Source organism: Phyllostomus discolor, chromosome 5 (genome assembly GCF_004126475.2).
Source record: "Phyllostomus discolor isolate MPI-MPIP mPhyDis1 chromosome 5, mPhyDis1.pri.v3, whole genome shotgun sequence".
Classification (NCBI taxonomy): domain Eukaryota; kingdom Metazoa; phylum Chordata; class Mammalia; order Chiroptera; family Phyllostomidae; genus Phyllostomus; species Phyllostomus discolor.
This window is the reverse complement of record NC_040907.2, coordinates 8732323-8754812: the sequence shown is the minus strand read 5'-3', so window position 1 is coordinate 8754812 and position 22490 is coordinate 8732323. Positions and strand designations below refer to the sequence as shown.

The 22490-nt window shown below is 59.5% G+C and overlaps 1 protein-coding gene across 6 annotated transcripts in view; it reads right to left on the bottom strand.

Moving 5' to 3' along the window:
• KAZN (kazrin, periplakin interacting protein) overlaps positions 1-22490 on the bottom strand; it is a 387429-nt gene that overhangs the window by 23809 nt on the left and 341130 nt on the right. For 3 of the 6 annotated variants that reach the window (XM_028513058.2, XM_036025338.1, XM_036025337.1), the window contains exons 5-8: positions 20236-20425; positions 18306-18436; positions 15336-15386; positions 13900-14023 (exon numbers count right to left, since the gene is read on the bottom strand). In XM_028513058.2, coding sequence (XP_028368859.1) covers positions 13900-14023; positions 15336-15386; positions 18306-18436; positions 20236-20425 — 496 coding nt within the window. Of the gene's footprint in view, positions 1-11449; positions 14024-15335; positions 15387-18305; positions 18437-20235; positions 20426-22490 lie in introns of those variants that run through there. The other 3 variants (XM_028513060.2, XM_036025341.1, XM_036025339.1) reach the window with 2 other exon arrangements.

Below are 22490 nucleotides of genomic sequence, written 5' to 3'. Positions count from 1 at the left end.
AGGGCTCCGTTTAAATGCGGCCTCTTTCAGGGAGCCCTTGTCTGGTTCCCTCAAGTAGGCCAGTCACCCCCATAACACACACATACACCCCCCATGCCCGCACTCATGTGCACACACACAGTAATCCGGACACGTTCCTGCACAGCATGTCCCATGGCTGACGTTACTTAAGGGCCGTGTGATGGTGTGATGAGTGTCTGTGCCCCCCACCAGCCTGCAGACTCCCGGGGGACAACGGACGGGCCTGTTGCTGCTCCCTAGGTGTCTCGGGCACCGGGCTAGTCGGAAACCGGTGCTGTGCTGGCAGATGCCTCACGACCGGCTCTCACATTCTGAGATGCTGCTTTGGCACGTGTAGCATGTCCCTGCCCACCTCTGCGGTGTAAGTTCACCCACCGTGGCCGATGGCAGTCACTGGCATGAGGCCGCTGGACACGGATGTGGGAGTCCGTTGGTGAGCCTGCTGGACCTGCTGGCTCCAGCCCGCTGCTGCCAGAACAGGAGGAACAGCTCTCTGCGTGGGGGCTGGAAGAAGGCAGACAGGGAGGGTGGGCTGGAGGGAGGCAGGGCGGGAGCAGGCCTCTCCGTCTTCGGGCTCATCTTCTGCCAGCCCCACCCCTTCAGCCCCATCCTGCTGCCGCGGTTCCTTGGATTGACAGCACTGCACGGTCTCATCCCCTCTTCTCTGTGGCAGGGCCGCTCGACCTTGGCACCGTTAGGTGACGTTTGGGCCAGATCGCCCTCTGACACGGGGGGTGTCCTATGCACGGTAGGGCGTTGCAGCATCCATGGCCTCCACTCCCTCGAGGCCGGCGGACGCCCCGGCCCCTCTGTTCTCAGCCCAGCCCAGCGCCGGCAGCCAGCCGTGGCCAGAACTCCCTGGACGTGGGCGGTGGCAGCAGAGCCCCTGTCAGCACTTCTGAAGCCAAACGCTGAGCCTTGTTTTCTTAAAGCGCTTCGTTGTCATGTGGAGCAGTGACGTCTCGCGGCCCGATAACGGCCTCTGTGCCGGATGGAGGTGCTGTGTGGGAGCTCTCGGTCACCAGTCCCGTGAAGTGCGTGCAACGGACAGGCCGGGGAGGGCGGGCCTCGAGTGCCCGCCAGCGTGGGTTCGAACCGCTCGGTCAGTAGCTGTGCAGCTGCTGGGACGACAGCTGGACGCTGGTGGGCCCCCACCAGCACCCCACACCCAGCCCCAGGGCCTAACAGTTCTGCTGGCGGCCCTGAGCTGACAAGCCGATGGCCCTGCCACCCCCACCCGTCCCTTAAAATACTCGAAACCATGACGTGCAGAGGAAAGTCCGACAGAGCTCTGTCTTACCAGTGGTAACGACTTTATGCTTAAAAAAAAAAAGATCATATACTTTCCTCACGCGCATTTTTGGTGCCGCTGCCTGGCAAGGGCCTGAGCTGTGCTCACTGTGTCTGTCTGTCTGTCCCCAAAACCTCAGCGGACAGCAACCCCCCAGGTAGATGCTCAGCGAGTATTTCTGCTTTCACAGACTGGGGCGGGAGAGGCTAAGACTCCGGGAAGGCAGACCCTGCTGTATGCTTTCCAACTCGCTCTCCCAACGCCCCCTTCTCCTCCTCGCTAACCTGTCCCAGGGCCAGAGTGCCGCACGCAGGAAGTCCTCCTTAGAGTCTAACCTGCAACGGACAGACAGCTCCCTGTGCGCTCCCACATCTGGTCGCCTCCCAGCTGGTTTTGCTGGGCAACTTCTCTAGCGGTGGGCGGGCCTGAAAGGGAATTCCTTGAGAAGCTACAGGGGGTCCTCAGGCAGATCTGTGGGCAGGAGGAGAACGAGCCTTCTCCGCGTGTGAGTCTGCCTCTGAGCCCTGGGGGGCGGAGCTGGGGGCCCCAGCTGGACCCAGGGTCCTCGCCGGGTTTCCAGCCTCCGCTCTTCCTTCCTGACCTTCTCCACTCTCCCCACCTCCACCCCGTGGGCCTCGGCACATCTCAGGTGCCCTCTGGGCTCAGCTCAGCCTTGCTTCCACGGGCTGCGTGGACGGTGGTGGCTGTGACGGCTGCAAGACCCTGTCCATTTGCTCACGGGGACCTGGGGACCTCTGGCTCAGGGCGAGGCCTTCTGTGAAATCGTGCTAAGCCGTTAACACAAACTGCCCAGTCCGCCGCCTCCCTCCAAATGCCTCCCAACTGACCCTGAGAAACTTCCTTCACGGGGTGCGGTGTGTGTGAGCAGTATTTCCCGCTCGCCATGGCATTCCAACATGCCATTTCCTTCAGAATGAAGAGAGCTTTGGTGAGGCTCGTGCTGGGGGCATTCTTCCCACCTGGACACCCTCAGGCAGTGTCAGGGAAGAAACTGGTCCTAGCCGTGGCTCCTGCACCCTGAGCTCGGGACCTGGCGGAGTCTGTAGCCCCGGGCTGACCGCCACCATCTGCTCTGTGGCGGATGCCCCTTGCAAACCTGTGGGTACATTCAGCCAGAGCCTCCACACGGGGCAAAACGGCCTAGGAAGTTTCCACCCATCTTGTCAAGCGAGTCCTCGCTTTCCTTTTAGGTGACCTCCTTTGGGTTGGGACACCCCTTGGCTGCCTCCGATGGAAGCCTCATCCCAATGGCTCGTGGTTTTATGCACTGTAGTCATCTCTGCCTGGGAAGTGGGGCAGTGCGACAGCCTGTTGGACCCTAGCGCTTAGCCTCATCCCATCACTTAGGAAGTCTCTCTGGTGACCCATCTCTCCTCTCTGAGCCTCAGTTTCCTCATCTGTACAGTTGAGACAATGGCACATACTCCATGTGATTTTGGTGAGGACTGTGTGTGGGTAATTCACGTCACCTCACCATTTACATCGGCGTCCTCAGCACTCGGCCCTAGGCCTGGCCCATAGAGGGTGGTCAATCAGTGTTTGTTGAATGACTTAACGAGTGTATGTGAAGCACCTACACATGCCAGGCACAGTAGGCTCTCAGTAAGCGTAGTTCGGCACGTCATCCTCTACTCTCCCAGCTCCTGTCACTTCCTGCTCCCCTCTTAGAGGCCAGTCTTTGTCCTCAGTCCCCAGCCTGACACCCTTTCCCTATGCCCAGGCCTCCGGGTCACGGCTGTCTCCACATCGGTGACCAGCTATCCTCCTGGGACTTCTGGGAGAGCACGAGCCACCCTTCTGCCAGCTCCGCCGGCACCTTCACTGAAGGTGGAGCACTGCCTCCTTCCCACTCTCTCCGTCTCTGAGTCCCACAGAGCCCGGCCATGTCCACGAGAGACGGCTGAGTCCCTTGGCTGGGCTTGGGCCGCAGGTGGGCTGCCCCCCCGGTCCGGCTGCAGCCCTGGCCACAGGGCCTCTGGACGGGCTCAGGGTTCCGGTGCCGACTCCAGGCTCCCAAGGGCAGCCCCGCTGCGACTCCCCCAATAGCCCGCATCCTGGGGATGCTGCTCTGGGTTCAGGAAACAGTGTGGTCACCCTACTGCCCGTCTGTCCAGCAGGGACGGGCAGGGGGACTCTGGTGAGGGAAGATGTGTGCCACATCGCGGTGCCCCTGCGTACCTCTGGGCGGGCCCGTGGGACTCTGGCCCAGGCGAGACATGGGAGGGCCGGATGCGCCCGCAGACAGAGTGCGGGCTGGAGGGGGCGGAGCCCGTGGCCCAGAAACAAACAGAGGCGTGGGATCTTCTGCCCTGGAGGAAGGGCACTGCATTTTTAAAGATGAGTCTCCCCTCTTAAAGAACTGGGGTGGGTTACATGACATTTCTGTCTTCTCTGGCACGATCAGGGGCTCTGCAAATGCCGGGGCCCACAGGGGCTGCTCCCCTTCGGTGGAGAGTGTATGACCCCACGGCTCCACAGCCCCCGCCTCCCGCTGACACCCCCTTCACTGCCTCTCCTGAGGCCTCCAGGTTGGAGACCTAGTGGCACAGGGGTGTGCGAGTGCCCAGTACAGCACGGGCTCATGGGAGCCGGCCGAGGGGGTCCTTGTCATCCTCACCCACAGTCCTCTCTGCAGGGGGCCCGTGAGAGCGGATCTCACCCAGCGGCGGGTCTGAGTCATTCCCGCTCCCGGCGGGAGGCCTTGCAGCGCTGCTGCTAACGCTGCCTGGAGTGAGCTCACTGCGTCCCCCCTGGGAGGCGGGCACGAGGGGCCTAGAGGCCCATTTTACAGACGGGAATGTGGAGCTTGAAACGCGCAGGGCACAGCCAGGCCACGGGGCCTGTGCTTTACCCCGCTGGCCCCCTCTCCCTCTCGGGGGACCTCCAGCTTCTACCCACCATCACGCACCTTTCCCACAGCCCTGGGAGACTGGCGGTTTTAGCTGCATTTCACAGTGGGGGCAACTGAGGCTCAGAGGGACTAAGTGACTGGCTTAGGGTTCCACAGTAAGTGATCAAACCCAAAGACCTGGCTCCAAAGCCTGGCTTGTTCCTCGACGCCCCTCCCTGCATTGCTTGGTTTTTAAAATCAGCTCTGCTGGGCTCGGGCTGCCCCCGAATGGGTTTGTTTCCTGCACACGCGTGCAGAGACCGAGGGAACCTGGGGATGGCTCGTGCACCCGAGCTGCAACCAGCCCGTAGACGGCCTGCAGTGTCCCTCTGCATACAGAGAGCCTCCTGCTCTGTCACCAGCGCTGGTCCCTGCAGTGACAGCTGCCAGAGGTGGCTTTCTCCCTCCTTGGCCCAGGACCACAGAGTCCATGCCACCGCCAGAGAGATCGGCTTCCTAACAAGGAAGGGCGCTGGCACTGGGCAGGCCTAGAGCCAACTTGGATGTGACTCCAATGTCGCCGCGCTGTCCCAAGGAAGCAACTGGGCAGCTCAGAGCCAGTGGGAAGGCGGGGCAGGCGGGGCCAGATGTCCTGGAGGGATGGCAGGCCCCCTCCTCCCCCTGCACAGGGCCCTGTGGCAGTGGGCTCGGCCCCTCTGTCTACACCTGGGACCCGGGACACCGCGGGGCTGGCATTTCTCAGCCAGTCTGCCGGGGCCCTTCTCCCTCCTGCAGGTGCTGCGCACGGACTCAAGGTCTCTCTGACTCTCAGCAAAGGCGGTGCTCGCGTGGAGGGAGGTCCAGACTCTGCCTCGCCTTGCATCTGGCTCTCCGTACTTCTTAAGGTGCATGGGACCCTGCAGGAGCCACAGGGACCTCCCGTGGCTGAGCAATGTCAGACACGTGGGGTACTCAGAGGCCTTCAAAGGACCGCTGATTCAGGCCCGAGAGCACAGAGTGCGGCCGACTGGGGGAGCCACCCGTCCCCAGATTCCCCAGAGGGCGCTCCGTGGAACTAGATAAAAGGCACAGGCCTACCGTCAATCACGTGTGGGGAACACGAGTGGGGAAAAGTGAAGCATTTCCCTTCACTGCAGAGCGTGTCAGAGCCTGGCAAAGCTAACGGGTGTGTTGAGCTCCGAGGGTCGGACACTATGTCTCGTTTCCAAAGCTCACTGACCCAGGGATTGACTTTGAACCTTGCGGTCTGTGGTGCGCAGGCCTGGGGGTCAGGAGCCTGGGTTCCTGAGCCAGCTCAGCCACAGCTGCCCTACTGGCTGTGGGCAGGTCCCTCCTTGCAAGAGGAGGGAACTGGGTGGGAGGCCACCGAGAGCCCTCTCAGCTCTGGAATTCCTGCCACCCCGGGCCCTATACCTGGGCTGGCACTGGCAGCCTGGGTGAATTGCTGAACTTACCTGGGCCTCAGTCTTTGCATCTGTACAAAGGGCCGGGCCCTGTTCTGCCTGTCTCACTGGGCAGGTGACAGGCGGAAGTGAGATCATTGTCATCGTGTCATCATCATCGGAGCTAACATTCATCGCTGCCCTAGCTAAGCCTTTTATAATATGCTCACTCATTTTCTCCTTGCAGCCGCCCTCTGACAATATCTTACTGTCCCTCGTGTACACCTGAGGAAACTGAGGCACGGCCAGGTTAGGTAACTCGCCTACCAGGAAGCAAATGTCAGGACTGAGGTTCGAACTCAGAGAGTCTGCCCAGAATCTACACGCTTAACCTTGACCCTAGTCTGCCTTTGCAAGTGTGTTGTAAACTGTAGCACCCTGGGTGACCTGGGAGGGGCACTGTCCAACACAGTCTCACTGGGGTTCGCCCAGGGGACGTGTGTGGCCTCCTGGGGAGTGTTCGTGCCCCTTGATTTACTGGCTGGGGGGGACGTGAATAGCCCCCACTTTTTTGTTCTGCCAGAGTTGGGGGAGAGGAGGCCTAGACCGTCTTTCTCTGACGCAGAGCAGAGGGAGTCTGGGTGCCCACAGGGAGTGACTCTTCCACAGTTTGCAGGTGGGGGGCGGGGGGGGCAGAAGGAGGCCCCTGAGGGAGCTTAAAGATGACTGAGCTCACGGATTTCCAACTGGCTCGATGTGGTAGGCCCTCCGCTCCAATGAAATCCTGCCTGTAAGATGAGTAAGCCAAAGCTCTGAGCTGAAGGGCAGCGAGTGTGAGAGGGAGGTGGCTGAGGACACCAGGAACTCACGAGACTCCAGAGGCCACAGATGGGTCAGCGCTGCCCTGGTCTGTTTTAGAGGGAGCCTGAAGCCCAGAGAGGGAGACCGACTTGCCCATGGTCACACAGCGCGTCACTGGCCCAGCTGGGAACCGGGAATCCAGAGCCAGGCTCAGGCCTCCTGACTGCACTGGGCTGAGGGTGGTGGGATTCCGGGGTGGCAAAGGCTGGGCCTTCCCAAGAGCCAAGCCCCTGGGGGGCCCTGAGCAGCTGCTCCACCCTGTACCTGTCCCCAGAGTGTGGCTGGGGTAGCCATGCTCTCGATTTAGGGTTCACCACTCAGTGTTGCTGGGGCACCATGGGCCCCAGGCCAAGGCCAGCAGGCCCCTCCCCTGCAGAGCTCAGCAGAAGTCTCGGTGACACGATGACAATGAACATCACACTCAGAACCAGGCTCCGCTCCTGCCCTGCCGCTGTCTGGCTCTGTGCCTCGAGGGAGATCGGGGAACCTCTCTGTGACTCGAATAGGGGTGCTGCTGAAGCACCCTGGGGCTGCCCAGGGGACGGCAGACACACCGTGCCAGGCCCCTCGCTCTGCTCTGCAGGGCCCAGCAAAGCCCCTAGTCACCGGCTACCTTGGGGATAGCCTGGGGTCTCACTGGGGAACCCCAGAACTGCCACAGGAAGGTGGGCTCGACCTGCCAACGGCGGCCCCTTGGGGAAGCTTTCCAACGGCAGTCTGCGTTCGAAACCCGCGGGCAAGATGCCACCTGTGTGCATCGCCCCGTGTCGCCTCTCTCAACTGCGCCCATGCGGGGAGCTTGTTGCATACACACACGGCTCCCCGATCCAGCAGGGAGGGGAGGGAGCCCGGGAGCCTGCACCCTTAAAACGCAGGGCTCGGTCGGGTCTCACAACTACTGAGCTACGTACGCGTGGTTCTCAAACCCCTCTTCCCTTTTCTCCCTCTCTCTCTCACTTGCTACCACAGGCCTGCAGTTGGTTCTTTCACCAGCCATGGCAGTCTTCTGCGGGATCTCTGAGGAACCCCCCCCAAGGGTTCCGCGGAACACAGTTTGCAAACCCCTGCTTGTTCCCACGTCTTCCTCTATTGGGTACAGAAATGGAGTCCCGAACAGCTAGCTTGCACGGGGTTGGCTAGCAAGGCTTTCTCCTGTTCCCTGATGCTTCCCGTTGACCACTTGTCCCTGGCGGAGCACTTGGGGGGCCTGCCATGGCTGGTCAAGGACGCGCAGCAGTCACCGAGAAAGTGGGCGCGGGAGCCGGTCTGCTGGATCTGAGTCTCGGCTCTGCCGCCTCCTGGCTGTGTGACTTGGGGCAAGGACTCCACCTCCCTGTGCCTTGGTTTGTTCATCTACAAAGGAGGACGGTAACTATTTATCCCGGGGTTTGAGGCACGCTTGCCACCCGACCAGGCCGCCTCTGGGCTCTGACACATCTCCTTACACATGTGCCACCCCAGGGCGGCCCCTGGGACTTCTATCTCAAGGACCCGGCCTTCCTTCGGCAGCCTGACTGCTTCTCTTGGCCAAAACTTGCCTGTGAGGCCACGGCAGAGAGTGTGTTTCCACTGGACTCAGAAAGACAAGGTGCTCAGGGCTGGTGCGTCCTAGGGGCCAGCACCTCAGCCCCCTGCCCCGTCCCAAGGGAAACCTGGATTCTCTCCCAAAGCGACAATGGACCTGGACTCCAAGGACTGGGCACACAGCTCCAGGGACATCAGGGTGACACCGCCTGAGGCCCCGATTTCACGCCTCAAGGAGGGCATTTGGACCCATCACCTTCCTCCGGGCTGAAAGCGAGTGTCCGGCTGCTTCGCACCCAGTTCCTCCCTTGGGCTGAACTTAAACCCACTCAACCCGCCAGGAACACAAACTGGGTGGCCAGCCCTCTCCGGGCACCAAAACACTTTCAGCTTTTGTGTCTGAGCCTACTAGGAAAGGAGGGTTTTCACGCTCGTTTCAAAGAGGAGGCTGCTGAGGCTCACGGGTCCACAGCTTACTTGCGGTCCGATGCCGGGGCCAGAGCTGCAGCCATTCGCCAGGCATGGCCTGACCCCACCCGTGGGCTGCAGGGTCCTTGGGTTGGAGCATGACACGCAGTCGTACATGTTCCGGTATTTTGGTGCAATTAGCTGCTACTTACTGGTAACCTATTAAGAAGGCGGTCAGAGACTTCTAAACCCCCACACTCGGGCCGTCAGCGAGCCCACAGCCAGGTGCTTTCTGGGGGCTATGATTCCGAAGCATGGCAAGGTCACAAGGCCCCCCTGGGGACAGGCTCAGTGACGGGAAGTCCTGCCATTTTCAGCAAGACTAGGTCAAGGTTTTCAGTTGCTGCTATTCTTGCTCCTAAAGAACAATCCCCTTGGGATCCCTTTCCCAGGGCTCCGGCTCGCCGGGGACGGCGGGCTCAGCCCTGTGCTGTGCGGGGTCGGTGTCTGCCCGTTTTCCAGCGCCTGGGCTTTAAGGCGCCAGGCGGTGGTGGTTCAGCTTGGAATTACCCGTTTGCCAGATGCGGTCAAGGTTTATACCCTCGATTTGCCTGTCCAGCGGTCCTTTGTTGGTGATGTGCTAGGACTTTGATATTGAAACTTCTAACATACAGTGGAGATCAAACTCCTGAGTTAGTGTTAAGTTTATAGGGCATTCTTCTGTTGTACACAGTCGAGTCTGTCTTCTAGAAGGTGAACTGTATGTATCCCCTCTTGTCTATTACCGCCAGGTTCTTGCTCCACTGGGAAGTGGGAACAGGTGGGAGGGAGGGGCGTGGCCTGTTTTGCCCCACCTGGGCCTGGAGTGCGGGCAGGTGGGTTGAAATAGCTTAAGAGCCAATTGTTAGGAATCGAGGGGGGCGGGGGTGGGATGTTTTGAGGCCCATTTTGTGCAAATGCTGGCTTTTGGTGCAAGGGCCCTATAGATACTTTTAAACGTGTATTGTCACAGAGCAGACGACCCCATACCTGGTGGCCCTGCCGCCTCTGGGTTCCCCAGAGCCCAGGTGAGTGAAGCCTCAGCAGCTGCCCAAGGCAGGTGGGGGCTGCTGCCTGGCTGTGGGCGGAGCTGCCAACCCTCAGGACGGGCGGTGTGGTGCAGCCAGGGGACTGACTTCCAGGCAGAGTGACGGCAGACGGTCCTCTGCGGGGGGACGGGGCACCCGTGTGTGTTTCTGCTCTGCCCTCCGCACCAGCGCCTCCTCTCTGGGTGGGTTTTCTGGGCCTGGGGGTGCCAAAGGCTGAAAGAATAGACTCAGTCACAAAAGCAGGAAGTGCCAGGCTGTGCCAGAGGCTACTTACGGGTGGGTGAGGGGGGCTCCAACCAGGCCCTGCCCACGCGCGTGCAGTGTCCGCCTGCCTGCTGCTCCGTCCCAGCCCCTCCCTGCCCAGCGGGTGCGGCGCTTCAGGGCCCCGTGGCCTCCCTGGGTTTGAAGCCCAGCTCTCCTGTTTTCGGGGCTCCCTGACCCTGGATGGTTTAGCACTCCGTTTTCTCCATAACGCTGGCTGTCGGAGGGCTAACCGAGTTAATGCGTGCCAAGTGCGCAGCAGGACCCTGGCCCGTGGTAAGTGCTTAATAAGTAAGTGTTAGACGTGGTTATTGTTACTAGTATTAGGTTCCAGCCGTCGGAGCCTGCCAGCACGGGCGGGAGAGTGCACGGGGGCCAGGGCACAGCCGTCCGGGCAGGGCCTTGTGCAGGGAGGCGGTGCCCAGCCCGGGCAGCTGTGCACTGGCCCTGGGCACCCTGGGCAACCCTGCTTCAACGTCTAAGAGGTGCCACCTGAAGTTGGTCTGTTTGGGACCAAGTCTCAGAGAACATTAAATAAGGACATTGTATGGCTTTTCAGTAGAGCTACAAAGGTCTGAATAAGGTGTGGCCCAGCCCCTGAGAAGGTCACGTGGTTGTAGGAGTGACAGCGAGGGTCTCAGCCACATCACTCTTCTCTGGGCCAGTTTCTCCCGCCTGCCCAGCATGGGGGCCGGGTTGGTTTCCAGACGGCACACAGGTTTCCTCCTTGTGCGCCAACTCCGACCGACGGAGTCCAGATATCGGAAGCCACTTTGGGCTGGGCAGGGAGGGCTCTTAATGGATTCGCGATGTCCGCATGAGGCCAGGCAGAGGGCAGCGGCGGCATCTTGGGGCCACTGGCCCTCCTTGGATGAGCCCAGGGGTCCTCAAGCCTGGTCGCCCCTCGGAACCACCAGAGAAGGTGTACCTTCCAGCGTGGGGCCGGGCTGAGCACGGCTGGGGGAGACATGCCCAAGTCCCTCGCAGCCCTGCGCTCTGTGCCTGGTCGGCATGGTCTCGCTCTCCCGGAGCTCTGAGCTTCCTTCCAGCAGAAGCGATGGGGAGTTAAAAGGCCAGCCTTGTGTCGGTTTTATTGCTGGGGCAGCTTTCCCTTGAGGCTGGGAGACAGAGGCTGAGGGCAAGGGCTGCCACCTCGGATTGGTGTGGCCGGGGCCTCTTCCCGGGACACACTGTGCAGGGGTGTGTGTGGGAGGGGGCTGGGCTTTGGGTCTGGGGGATTTCCCGGGGCCTGGAAAAGCCGGGCTTACTCTGCCTTCACCAGGGAACCCTGTGGACAGTTCCGTTTCTCCTTTAAGCTCCTCTTAGCCCCCCGGGAAGGGGGGAAGTTGGGGCGCTGCAGAGGCCCACGGAGGCCTGCAGGAAGTAAGTAACACGCCCCAAACTCACAGGCCCCACCTCTGGGCCTTCAGAAGGCGCGCAGCGGGGAGAAGGGAGCCGGTGAAAGCTGACCGGGGTGCTGAGCTGGAGGACGCAGGGCTGGGGTGCCAGGCTCGGGGCTGGTGCATTAGGACCACGGGCATCCCTGGGCGCCCACGGTAAAGCCGGCAAAGGCCAGATGTCTCTGGGAGACCCGGCCCGAGCCCCTCCGTGGGCCCAGAAGCCGGCCAGCTTTCCCCGGCCCCTCCCATCACTCTCTCAGGAATATTCCGAAGAGCAGGTCGTGGGGCCTTGGCCTCCCACCCGGAGCAAGATAGAAGCAATCAAATAACATAGAGTTCGATAATATTTTAAAATAAGCTTTATTTAGATTTTTTTTTAATATTTTATATTTGCATCCATGCCTTCGAGAAACCTTGCCCACGGGAAAGGTTCTTTTCATCTAGCGTTACCCATTAACTCATTCGCTATTTGACGTAGTTCTCTTAAATAAATCATCCTTAGGAACTCTTAGAATTATCTCCTAATTTACAAAAACTGAAATGAAAAGGAACTACTAAATCATGACCAGGAGTGGTTGCCATCTTATTTTCTCGTAAGGGAAAAACAATACAAATCAATCAAAAGGAAAAAAAAAAATTCACGGGGAAGGGGTGGAGAGGGAGAAGTGTTTTCGAAAAATCTCTCTCTGCCGAGAAAGATGCCAGGCCTCGGTCTGTCTGTGAAAGCCCAAGGAGGCCAGAAAGCGCCTTATTAGGTGCCCGGCCGGCTCCTGCCCCACCCCCACGGGGGCCGGAGGAGAGGGAGCCGCTGGCTGGGGCCCTTCTGTGTGTGTTAGAGGCTGGGGACAAAATATCCTAACCGTTCTGACAGAGATACTCCAGCATTTGAAAATCTCATTTCTTGGTAAGAGCAGACAGCGTTACAGTTAGCAGAAAGCGCAGCTACTACCGTTTAGAGGGTGTGTGAGTGGAGCTGGGTTAGTAGTTAAGGGGGAGCACTGGGTGGGTGGGGGGCGCGGGGTGGGGGCATTCACCAGCCAAAAGAAAAGGGAAGCTAGTTTATGGCCTCGGGGGGGCCCCTGGCTTCTAGCTCACGTGATCTCTATCACCCCATGTTTAATGCACACGGTTCCTTGATGGTGATGCCTCACAGGCCGACTCTGCTCCCCAAATAGGCAAACGCTCCTGCCAGCCCTCTCTCCTGAGGTGAATGGGCTCAGGCTGCCTAAGGGACCCCAAGAGACTCTGCCAGGTGTGGCTGCAGGAGCCAACGAGAATGGGGAGGGCAGGGGCCCTGGTCCTGACACTCTGCCCCCCCACAGCCCTCCCCAGAGTTGAGAGCCTCCCCAGTGACACCTGCCTGGTCAGCGTGCAGAGTAAGCCACGGAGAAGACAGACACAGCCACAGGGAGGAGGGATGAATGCCGCTGGGGGACCCCCGTGGGGCCGCTTGGCCGAGGGTCCCCTGCAGTCAGCCGCACCCTGTGGCCATGCAGTTGGCTCTCTCCCCTGTATATTCATTCACCCTCACTCCGAACACAGGCCCAAGAGCAGGTGGCTCTCACAGGAGGCGCTCTGCTCACCGAGCTCAGTGTTCTGTAGTCCAGGTAAATAGATACACAGGGAATGGCCTGGCGAGAGAGAGCAATATGGACAGGAAGAGAGGTGGAGCGCACTCCCATGCAGGGGCGGAAGAGCCGGCAGAGAGAGAGAGAGGAAGAACTAACGCAGACCAGTGAGCTCTGAGACCCAACGCTTCCTGGGTTCTGGCCACCCCGAACTCTACCTGGCGCCGTCTGGCAGCAGCGCAAGAAGAGACTAGACAGGTCAAAAGAAACACCCACCTCCCCGCCTCCCCCCCCCCCCCCCCCGCCCCATGGAAAAATATACATTCCAATATTTATGTAATAATTTAGATAGAATAAGTCTTCTGCATTTGTGCAAATAAATTAAACGGAACAATGTTCTTTTTCTTTTTTCTTGTTTCCACAAAGAAAAGAAATGGCAACGCAATTTAAAAACCGGCAGGCCATTGAAAAGAGCCCGTTTGACCTCGGCAAACCCGGCTAAGACGAGGCCCCTGGGCCGGATTTGTGAGAGGCTTGCGGGGAGCAGACCTTACCCTGACGACGGTGGCGTTTTGTGGTTAAAGTGACTTGGGCGCGCCCCGAGAACAGGGTCTGGTCCCACGCGTTCACACGGGGTTGGGGGCGAGGGGGGAGCACAGGGAGGGGAGGACATAAAAAACAGACCACATCCTCGGGCAGACGGGCTCCAGGAGTAGCAGTGTGGACGAGGGACATTTACAAGCACGGAGTGCACAATAGGTTTTCGTTATTTACAAATACACAGCAGTCCTTCAAGTTTTCAAGTTTCGTAAAAACGAGGAGGGGAGGGGGAAGGGGGAGAAAAACCCCAAACGAACAGAAAAAAAGAAAACATTAAAAAAAAAAAAAAAAAAAAAACAAAGAAAACAAAACGAACCCAGGTTAACAACACAACTGTATCGCGCCAAAGACGACAGAGTTGACATATTAACACACGTCTGTAGTATGTACATCAATTACAGAGGTGGCGACGCAGGGGGGAGGGGTCACACGTGTTTGCGCCCGGCCACACCCCGCTCCCGCGCCCCTGCGCGCCCCACGCACGCACGCACGCCCCCGCGCGCCCCACGCACGCACACACGCACGCACGTCCACACGCACTGACACGCCTGCCGGGCAGCAGGCCAAGGGAGGCGGGTATCACCAGTCCGCGTCCTCCTCTATGTAATAATCAGGGGCGGTACCATCAAAGAGGCCGGGGTCGAGGGACTTCCGCTGCTTCCCTCTGGCGAAGACGCGGGAGATGGAGCCAAATCCCATCTTCTCTTTCTTCTTTTTCCGTTTTTGGTCTTCAAGATCCTCTAGTGACTGAGGAGCCGGGGCCAAGGGGCAGAGGGACAGGGGAGAAGAGAACAGAGCCATCCTGAGCTGGGAGCACAGCACAGGAGGGGCGGGGGCGGCCAGTGGGGTGGGGGCAGGGGTCACCTGTGGTTAGGAATGCCAGGGTCTGCCCGGCGCTCGAGGAGGGACCTTGGGCCAGTCACCCAGGACTATCATGAGGATGTCATTGAAGTGAGGATAAAAAGGCCTGCAACGTTGCCTGGCACATAATCAGCCTCTCGCAATGGTTAGCTGTTGGTGACGTGTGCAACCTCATTTAAATTCTTGGCCTGCGCCTTGCAGTGCCCCCTAAGGGCTTGGAGGAGCCTGTGCACACACTGGGCCTTGGGCCGGCCACAGGGCCTGCGTGCAGGGGCATGGGGCAGCGGCACCAGTTCCTGTGAAAAAGTCCCCGGGGAAAAGGGGGCCTGGGGGAGCCGGGGGAGCCTGGAGAGCGAGGACGGAGGAAACCTGAGCTTTGCAGTGGCCACGGGCAAGGACCCTGGACCTGAAGGCCTGGACAAGGAACAGGATTGGCTGAGGTTGGGCGAGGAGGCTGGGGCTTGAGTTCTAGTCCCGACTGCAGGGTAACTATGGGGACTTGGGGGGCAGTGTCTGCCAGAGAGCTCTGCAAACTGCCACGTGCATTGCACAGACGTGGGGCATCATTCTCCGTCAGAAAGGTAGGGGCCAGACTAGCCGAATGGTTCCCAAAAATACATCCCCCAAATTCCAGGCCCAGCCCTGGAATCTGCATTTGGGGAACTTCCCACAGCTGGTGGGACAGAATCTCCAGGGTGAAGGGCTTGGGAATCTGCATTTGGGGAACTTCCCTGGTGGACTCTGATGGGACGGATGGGCGCACAGGTCATCAGGAGGGAGCCCCAGGACTAGAGACTGACCTCAGAGACCCCTCCCCCCGACCCTTGGATTCTTGTTTTCCTCCCTGCACATCCCCTACATATCCTGGTGACAGACTATTGACATGTTAAAAACGAACGAAAGTTTCCTGCAACGAGGGGCCCAGTGAGCTCATGGCTCGGGTCATCGGACTTTGGCTGCCAGGAGAGAGGACATTACCGGAGCAGCAGGGTGCAGAAAGTGCGATGCACTTAGTAGGTTTACAGGTTCAGAAGAAGGCACGGAAGGACAGACCCACATGCGACCTGCTGAGTGCCGTAACTCCTGTCTGCCCCGGGTGCCCAGGTATGGGGAGTGGGGATGCCAGGGCCCCGGGGATGAAGCCGAGGTCGGGCTGGGGTACAGGGAGGGCCCAAGGACCAAGCAAAGGTGCACCTACCTGTACAATAGGGTTGTGCAGGTTCTTCTGAACTGGGCCGGGACTGTCGCCCTGTAGCCAAAGGAGAAGAGGAAGATGAGACAGCAGAGACGCAGGACACACGAGTGCAGAGGTGGCCCGTGAGGCATGCATGGGGTCTTCCGTGAGATGAGGCCATCCCTCAGGGGCCACCCTGACTCTGAGTGGGGGGCCTCCCCCCACCCCTTTAGCAGACACTCCCAGATGGCTGATGGGGAGGGCCTGGGGCTCGCTGGGGCTATCTGGGTCAGGGGTCCTGGTCTGAGGCCCTGGGGTGCTCCCCTGCCTGCTCCGGCCTCTTGAACCCCGACACCCTCTGACTCACAAAGCAGTTACTTAAAGGCTTCTAAGTTTCTGTCTCGGTTGATTGTGTTGGAACTGGGGGTTGGTTATACTTGGTGCTTTTCCTAAATAAATAGGATTTTATAGAAAAAAGCAAAAAAACCCAAAGAATTTTGGAACAAGAAGACTCAGGAGACTCTGTAGCCTCGAACTTCCCCCGCCCTCACAAACACAATGAATCACTTATTTTATGGAAGGGCAGAAGGATTCATTAGCCTGATTTACAGATGCCCAGGCTCCACACAGCCCAGTTCTCATGCAGCTAATTAAAAGCAGAGCCACAACGCAAATTTGGGACAGTCTGGTTCCTCCTGGCCTAGTTCCTCTCCCTACAGTGTACAAAGTGCACGTGCAAAAGCCTTCACAACACGCCACGATCAGTCTGTCCTGCTGGGGGTGGGGGGGTGGGGAGCAGATCATTTCCATCACAGAAGTCACTGCTAGGGAGACCCCTGGCGGTTGTTTCCAGAATTGCAGGCAAAGGGCCCATGAAGAAACAAAGTCTGTGTCACTTGCCACATCCATCAACTTTCTCCAGCCTCTCTGTGCCGAGTCACCACCTGGCAGTGCTCAAAAGTAGTGGCCAGAGCATGAGAGGATGGGGAGGGGGGTGTTCTTAGTCCAGACGTGGCTGTTCTTGCTGCTGTCCGGTCACACGACTGACAACAGAGGGTTACCTGGGGGCTATTTTGGGGCTCCTCCTGGCTTCCCTGTGTGCACATCTGTTGATGTGGGGGATGAAGGTGGTTGAGGGGACGGCAGGAATGGAACACATGATAGTTTAGTCTTGAGTCCTATCTCCAGGTTTACAAGCAGAGCTCACAGCAGGCAGCTGAGACGGGCTTACTCTGGGTAGGGCCACCTTCGCCAAATTTATGGGAAAAAAACAAGGCTGGTGCCCACTGCAATGGACCCAGACAACCGGCATATTGGAGCACCCACGCCCTGGCGGCAGGGCCCTGTCTTAAGTGAACTTGGAAATACATGTGCTGGACCTACTGCCTGTAGCAGCAGCTATGTGCCAAGGCCAAGTTGGGCAAAAGGCTAGGCCTGTGCCAGAGCAATTCCACAGGCCTTTAGAGAACGCTTTCTGCAGAATGCATTTCCCAACAGTGTTCTGGCTGCCAGAGCCCCTTTGGGCCCATCAAGAGAAGACTGAAAAAAAAAAAAGGCCCTTGAGAAGTTACTCCCATTTGGGCTGTGCACAGACAGATACTCAGGGCGCTGGGTCACACTGTGAGATGCCGGCCCCTCAGAACCAGGGAAGAGATGCCAGAAGTCCCTCTAGTGGCCCACCTTCTCCGCCTTGGCTCTGTCAGTCAAGACAGCCTTTGTCACCTCCTCCTGGGGAGGTGAGCATACATTGCTTCCTTTTAGAAAGCCCCAGTTAAAAAAACCACCCAGCCCTTGGTGAGGCCCCAGGCCAGTATGACGTGGGCCAAATAAGTCCCCGGGCCCACCATCCTGCTGCCCATGCACCAGGCTGCGGCAACTTACTGTAAATTCAGCCTTAGCTACTTTTATAAGTGCTTTTCATTGTTATTGTAGCGAGAAAAAAAATGTTTCCATTATGGTTACTTGAATATAGGACAGTTACTGATTTTTATAAATTGATTTTCAACCAGTACTGTTAGGTACTAGCTTATTATTAGTTCTGTGGCTTTTCAAGGTTATTCTCCTGCGTCTTCCAGGTAGATAATGGTATCATGGCAAGTAAGGGTTGTTCTGTCTTTCCTTCCCACTAGATTCATCTCATTTCTTTTTTTTATTATCAATTTCGCTACATTCATTGATTTTTTGAGAAAGCCTCCCCGTGCACTTGAAGACCTGTTCTGTTGTGTGTCTGTCTTTGGGTCCTGGCAGGGGGCCCTGAGTACCAGCAACCACGTGCTGGAGCAGGAACGAGGCGTGGCCCCACCCCCAGCCTTTCCTATTGGAGCCCAGACATGGCGCCCTCCTGTCCTCTGACCCTTCACCCACCTTCCTCATCCCTGTCCACCCCCACCCTTGGGAGCCTCTGCCTGCCTTACAAGTCATCAAGAGTTAGGTGACTGGGGACAGGGGCCTCTTGGTAGCTGGCACCCCGTACGCAACCACACAGGGTTTGATTAAATAGGCAAAGCAAATGCACTTAGAACAAATTCATGGACACCTCTCCAGAGGTTCATGCCAAAGCTTCTGGAAGCTCAAAAAAAATTTGGCTCCTTCCTGGATGAAGACTGGGCACTGGCCCCACAGGGACATGCTGAGCTGCAGGGGCGGGGGGTGTGGGTGTGGGTGGGTCACGTCTGGGAGGAGAAGCCCACGGTCTCGGCTCGGACGCAGCCCATCAGAGGGAACCCCGGGCTGCACAGACCCCGCGGCCGACCCCGGCCCGCCTTCCTCTGGATTTTCCTTGCCCTCCCGGACACAGGGAGCAAGTGGGCCTCCTCTCTCTCTCTCCCCACATCCGTCTCTTCTCGCAAAGGGAGAGCACAGAACAGGAAGTGCCTCCGCCAGAGTGCTCCCTGGGTGGACGAGAGGAAACAGCGGGTGCGTCTTCGCCCCTCCGCCCGCCCCCGCGGGTTTCGGGCAGGGCCCCAGACCGGGCCCTGCGGCTGCTGGCCTTACGTTGCAGAGGGAGTGCGTCCGGTGTCGAGGGGAGTTGATGTCGCTGGGCGTGGACGACCGGTCGCCTTCCGCGGCAGAAGCGTCCGAGATGACCGAGGGCTGCCGGGAGTGGCAGGGGCTCACCCTGACCGCTGGGAAAGCAGGGACAGTTGGGAAGTGAGGGATGGAGGGCATGCCTGCCCGGCTGTCCGCCCCTCTATTCCGCAGCCCCACTCGTGGTCAGAGAGCAGCTTCCAGAGGAATCTCCCATCGTGGCCTTGGGATCCCACTAGGCCCCCTCTTCACCGGTGAGGGGGAGGAAGAGGCGGAGTTTCCGGGGACCTCAGTGACTGTCCCCACAAGGCTGCCGCCACCTGGACGATCCCTAAACCTGCCGGCATGCACCAGCTTCCCCAGCAGGAAGCCCCTAGGCCACCAGCAGCTCCTGTCTTTCTGCCAAACCTGGTCCTCACCAGGGCTTCTCAACTGGACCCCAGACCCGCCCGCTGCTCTCCAGCCCACTGTCGCCCCCCAGAGCCCAAGCCGCACACTGCAGAGAGCGCCAGCCATCTGGTTGCTCTGGGGCTGACACTGCTCCTCCTGGCAGCGGAGGCTGGAGGGAGTACAGCCGGCCCACACCCCTACCCCGGCCTCTGACAGCGCCCAACTTGCCATCCCCCTCCCGCCTCCGTCTTTGCTGGCCCTGCTGCCCGTCGGGCACCTTCTCGTCTCTCGGGACCGTCCCCAAAGAGGCCCTCCTCAGTGACCGGCTCTCCCACTGTCTCGTTTCCCCATCAAAGCACCTGTTTTCTGTTCATTCCCCTCCCGGCACTAATGACCATCTGTCATCATTCTGTAAGTCAGTTTGGGTACATGGTGTTGGCTGTCTTCACACCTACAACGTCAGCTCCGTGAGGACAGGCACCCTAGGTGCCTTGTCCAGACTGGACCCAAGCTCACGGTGTGTGGCACGTAGTAGGTGCTCACTCGGTAGTCATTGACCAAAAAAAGGCTCAGCTGGGAGCCTGCACCAGGCTGCACCCAGCAGACTGCCTTCCTGGGTGCAGGTGCAGGAGCTGGGTAGAGGAAGCATGTTGTTCTGCAAGACTGACTGAGCACCTACTATGTGCAGGTAGCATGTGGGCAGATAGGGCTATAATACCAAGAAAGCCCTTGCCACTGCCAATGCCATTAAGGCCGGGGTGGGGTGGGGCAGTGGCATGGAGGGGCTTTGGAGCCAGAACTTGGGTTCCCAGTGAGGTGATGTGACAGCAGGACTTTGGGGCTCCGAAGGCCAGCTGCCTGCCCCCAACCTGCATGTCACACAAAGGCAGCCACTCACAGAAGTGACAGAGAATGGAACCAGGGGGCTGTGGGCGTGCAGAGGAGTTCGGGGCCTGTACTGTGGCCAGTGGGTGCAGATGCTGCCTAGAGGCCGCGCCCTTCCCCTGCACAGTGCCTACAGTGAGCACCTTCCCACACATCCTGGGGTCGTGTGGAGCTGTCAGTCAAGGAGCTCAGCCATCTCCTGGGCTGAAGAATCACTGTGCTGGCTGCCTAGACACAGTGATTGGTCCTGGGGTGGGCATGTGACTCAGGCTGGCCAATCAGAGTCCTTCTTTGGGATTTGCTATGGACAGAGAGATAGTTCCCCCTTCTCAAGGCTTTTGAGCTAAAATCCTGCAACTGCTGGGAACTGTTTGCTGCCTCGCGGAAAGAGACAAATTCAAGATGAGGCCAGCGGGAGGCAGGCAGAGCTGAGAGACAGACGGACGCAGGTACCGTCTAACAGGTGGGATGCACCTGCGCCTGAGGTCCACCTCTGGGGCTGCTCAGTGACCCGAGCCCGTGGCTTCCGCTCCACACTCCCCTGAGCAGCCACTGTGCCCTCCCTACCGGGCCAGACGGCCGTCTAGGAAGCCCCCACGGCCGTGGCGGGGCCAGGACTCACCTTGCCGGTCCGCGGGGTGGGGGGGATGCGAGTGGTAGAGAGTCTGCTGGCTCTGCCGGATGGCGGCGGTCAGCGGCAGGTCCGCCTGCACCACCCACTCCTGGTTGCCGTTGAGCACCGTCTCGCCCGGCATGGCGAGGGAATGCCGCTTGGGGACGTCCTTGGTCAGCGTGGCTAAGGACTGCTTGGCCTGGAGAGGGCCGGGGGACAGGAAGGGGGTGAGGTGACCAAGGGGGCGTCTTGGCCTACTGCTCGGCCATCACCCGCCATCCCGAGAAACCCACGGACGGACCTGTGCTCCAGGGTACCTGCAGCGCTGCATCGAGTGCCCATCGGTAAGTTGGGCACCTGCACGGCCGGCCTCACCTGGGTGTCACCCCTTAGTTCCTGACACCACAGAGTGAGTCCGGCGGTATGGAGAGAAAGGGGGGCAAGCACACACCCACCACCCACTCTTGGGGGTTCTCCAAGGACTAGCTGGGACTTGAAGGGCATTGTAAGAAGATGGTGTTTTGACATCCATCCCCTTAGCTCCCCCCAGATTCAGCCTGTGATCGCCCCTTCAGGAGGCGCTGTGCACTGCAGGCGGAGGACAGGGCAGGTCCTCAACCTGGTTCTCAGGGTCACACAGTGAGAAAGCAGGGGACACAGGGACGCCCAGAGACCGGTGTGGGGCTGGGTTAGGGCAGGGGTGGGGTGGAGACAGCTCTTCCTTCCTCTATCTGGTGACTGAGGTCTCTTTGCTTTAGGTTACCTCCCCCAGGATACGTGGTTTTTATTAGAAATAATCTCAAATTACTGGGGGGAGAAAAAGGGCACATGTTAAAAATGTGTTAATGTCTATTCTTTTCATCACGGTCCTTGTCTACTTCCCAACTGGTTCCCCAGGCTCATGCCGGGGGCGGGAGACACACAGAGGGGCCCGAGGGGCCCCCACCGGGATCTCCAGTGAACCCCGTGCCCCAGAGAATCTGAGCCACCTTGGGGCTGGCTGTGCCCCAGTGTGAGCACAGATACAGTAAAAACCTTCATCTCGTCTCTCCTGCTCCAGAGCTTTCCAGGCCTTGCCTAAGGCCCCGGGCCCTTCCTGGCAGAGCAGAGATTCCTGCTGATCAATGGACGTCTGTGGCCAAGGGCCTGATGCGCCCTCAGGACACTGTTATTTCAGACAAGTCACTGCCTCCTCGGCCTCCGCTTCCAGGTCTGCACAATGAGAAGCCTGGGCCGAGTGACCCGCAGGCTCTCTCCAGCTCGGAACCCCAGGGGTCTGTGAAATCACCCGCCTTGCGCCACCAGCCCCCGGGGCACATGAACCTATCGGGCAGAAGGAAGTCCAATGGAGGGTGTCAGCCCCACTCTCAAGCCCAGTGACAACCTCCTCCGACGCTCAGAAAACCTTCAGTGCAACCGTGCTGAGCCTCAGGGAGGGGATGTGCAATTATCTGTGCCAACCGAGGAGCAACCAGAAGCTCAGAGAGGTCAAGCGACTTCGCCAAGAGTGTACAGCAGGCACAACATCGGAGCTGGGCTCTAAGCCCGGGTGTCTGGCTGTGAGCCCCCCACCGTGGGTTCCACGGGGCCCACGCTGTGCTGGGACCAGAACACAAATAGACTTTGTGATGCTGACTCTGTCCACGAGGCAGAGAGTGGGGTGCGTCTAATCCCCGGGGAATCCCCCGCCGCTGGCCTGGGACTGGCATGGCCACCGGAGCACTCGGTGAAAACCCGCGGGGCAGCTGGAAGCAGGCCTCCCTGCCGGCGCCGGGGCTAACTCAGGACAGGACGCTGGCGCAATCCCTCTGCTGAGGGAGCGAGCAAGGCTGGGTGTGTCCTGGAACCGCCCGTGCCTGCAGCAGCGCCCGCTCCATGAAGAATCACATCTCCGGGACCCCCGCACCTCCCAAGGGACCACCTTTGCTTTCCCCTCCAGGCGCACGTGTGTCTGGGCCCTCCACCCTGGCACTGCTCCTTGGGGGCAGCTGCTCCGGGGGGGGGGTCACCTTGCTCTCTTCCTCCCGCCCAGTCCATCTCGGCTGCCCAGAAGGTGGGCACAGGGGATACATGGGCACCCACCGGGGCCTGCCGCCCTGTGGTGGTGAGCCCTCCGCTCTGCCCTCCGGCAGCACTGCTGGGCTCGAACACGGGAGGCACGGGGAGGTCCAAGCTGCCCCCGAAACAAGCCGCCTGTTACAGCAGCACAGGGAGAGGCCGGGGCAGGGTCACTCGCCTGTCTCCCCACAGGCCTTCTTCCCCCA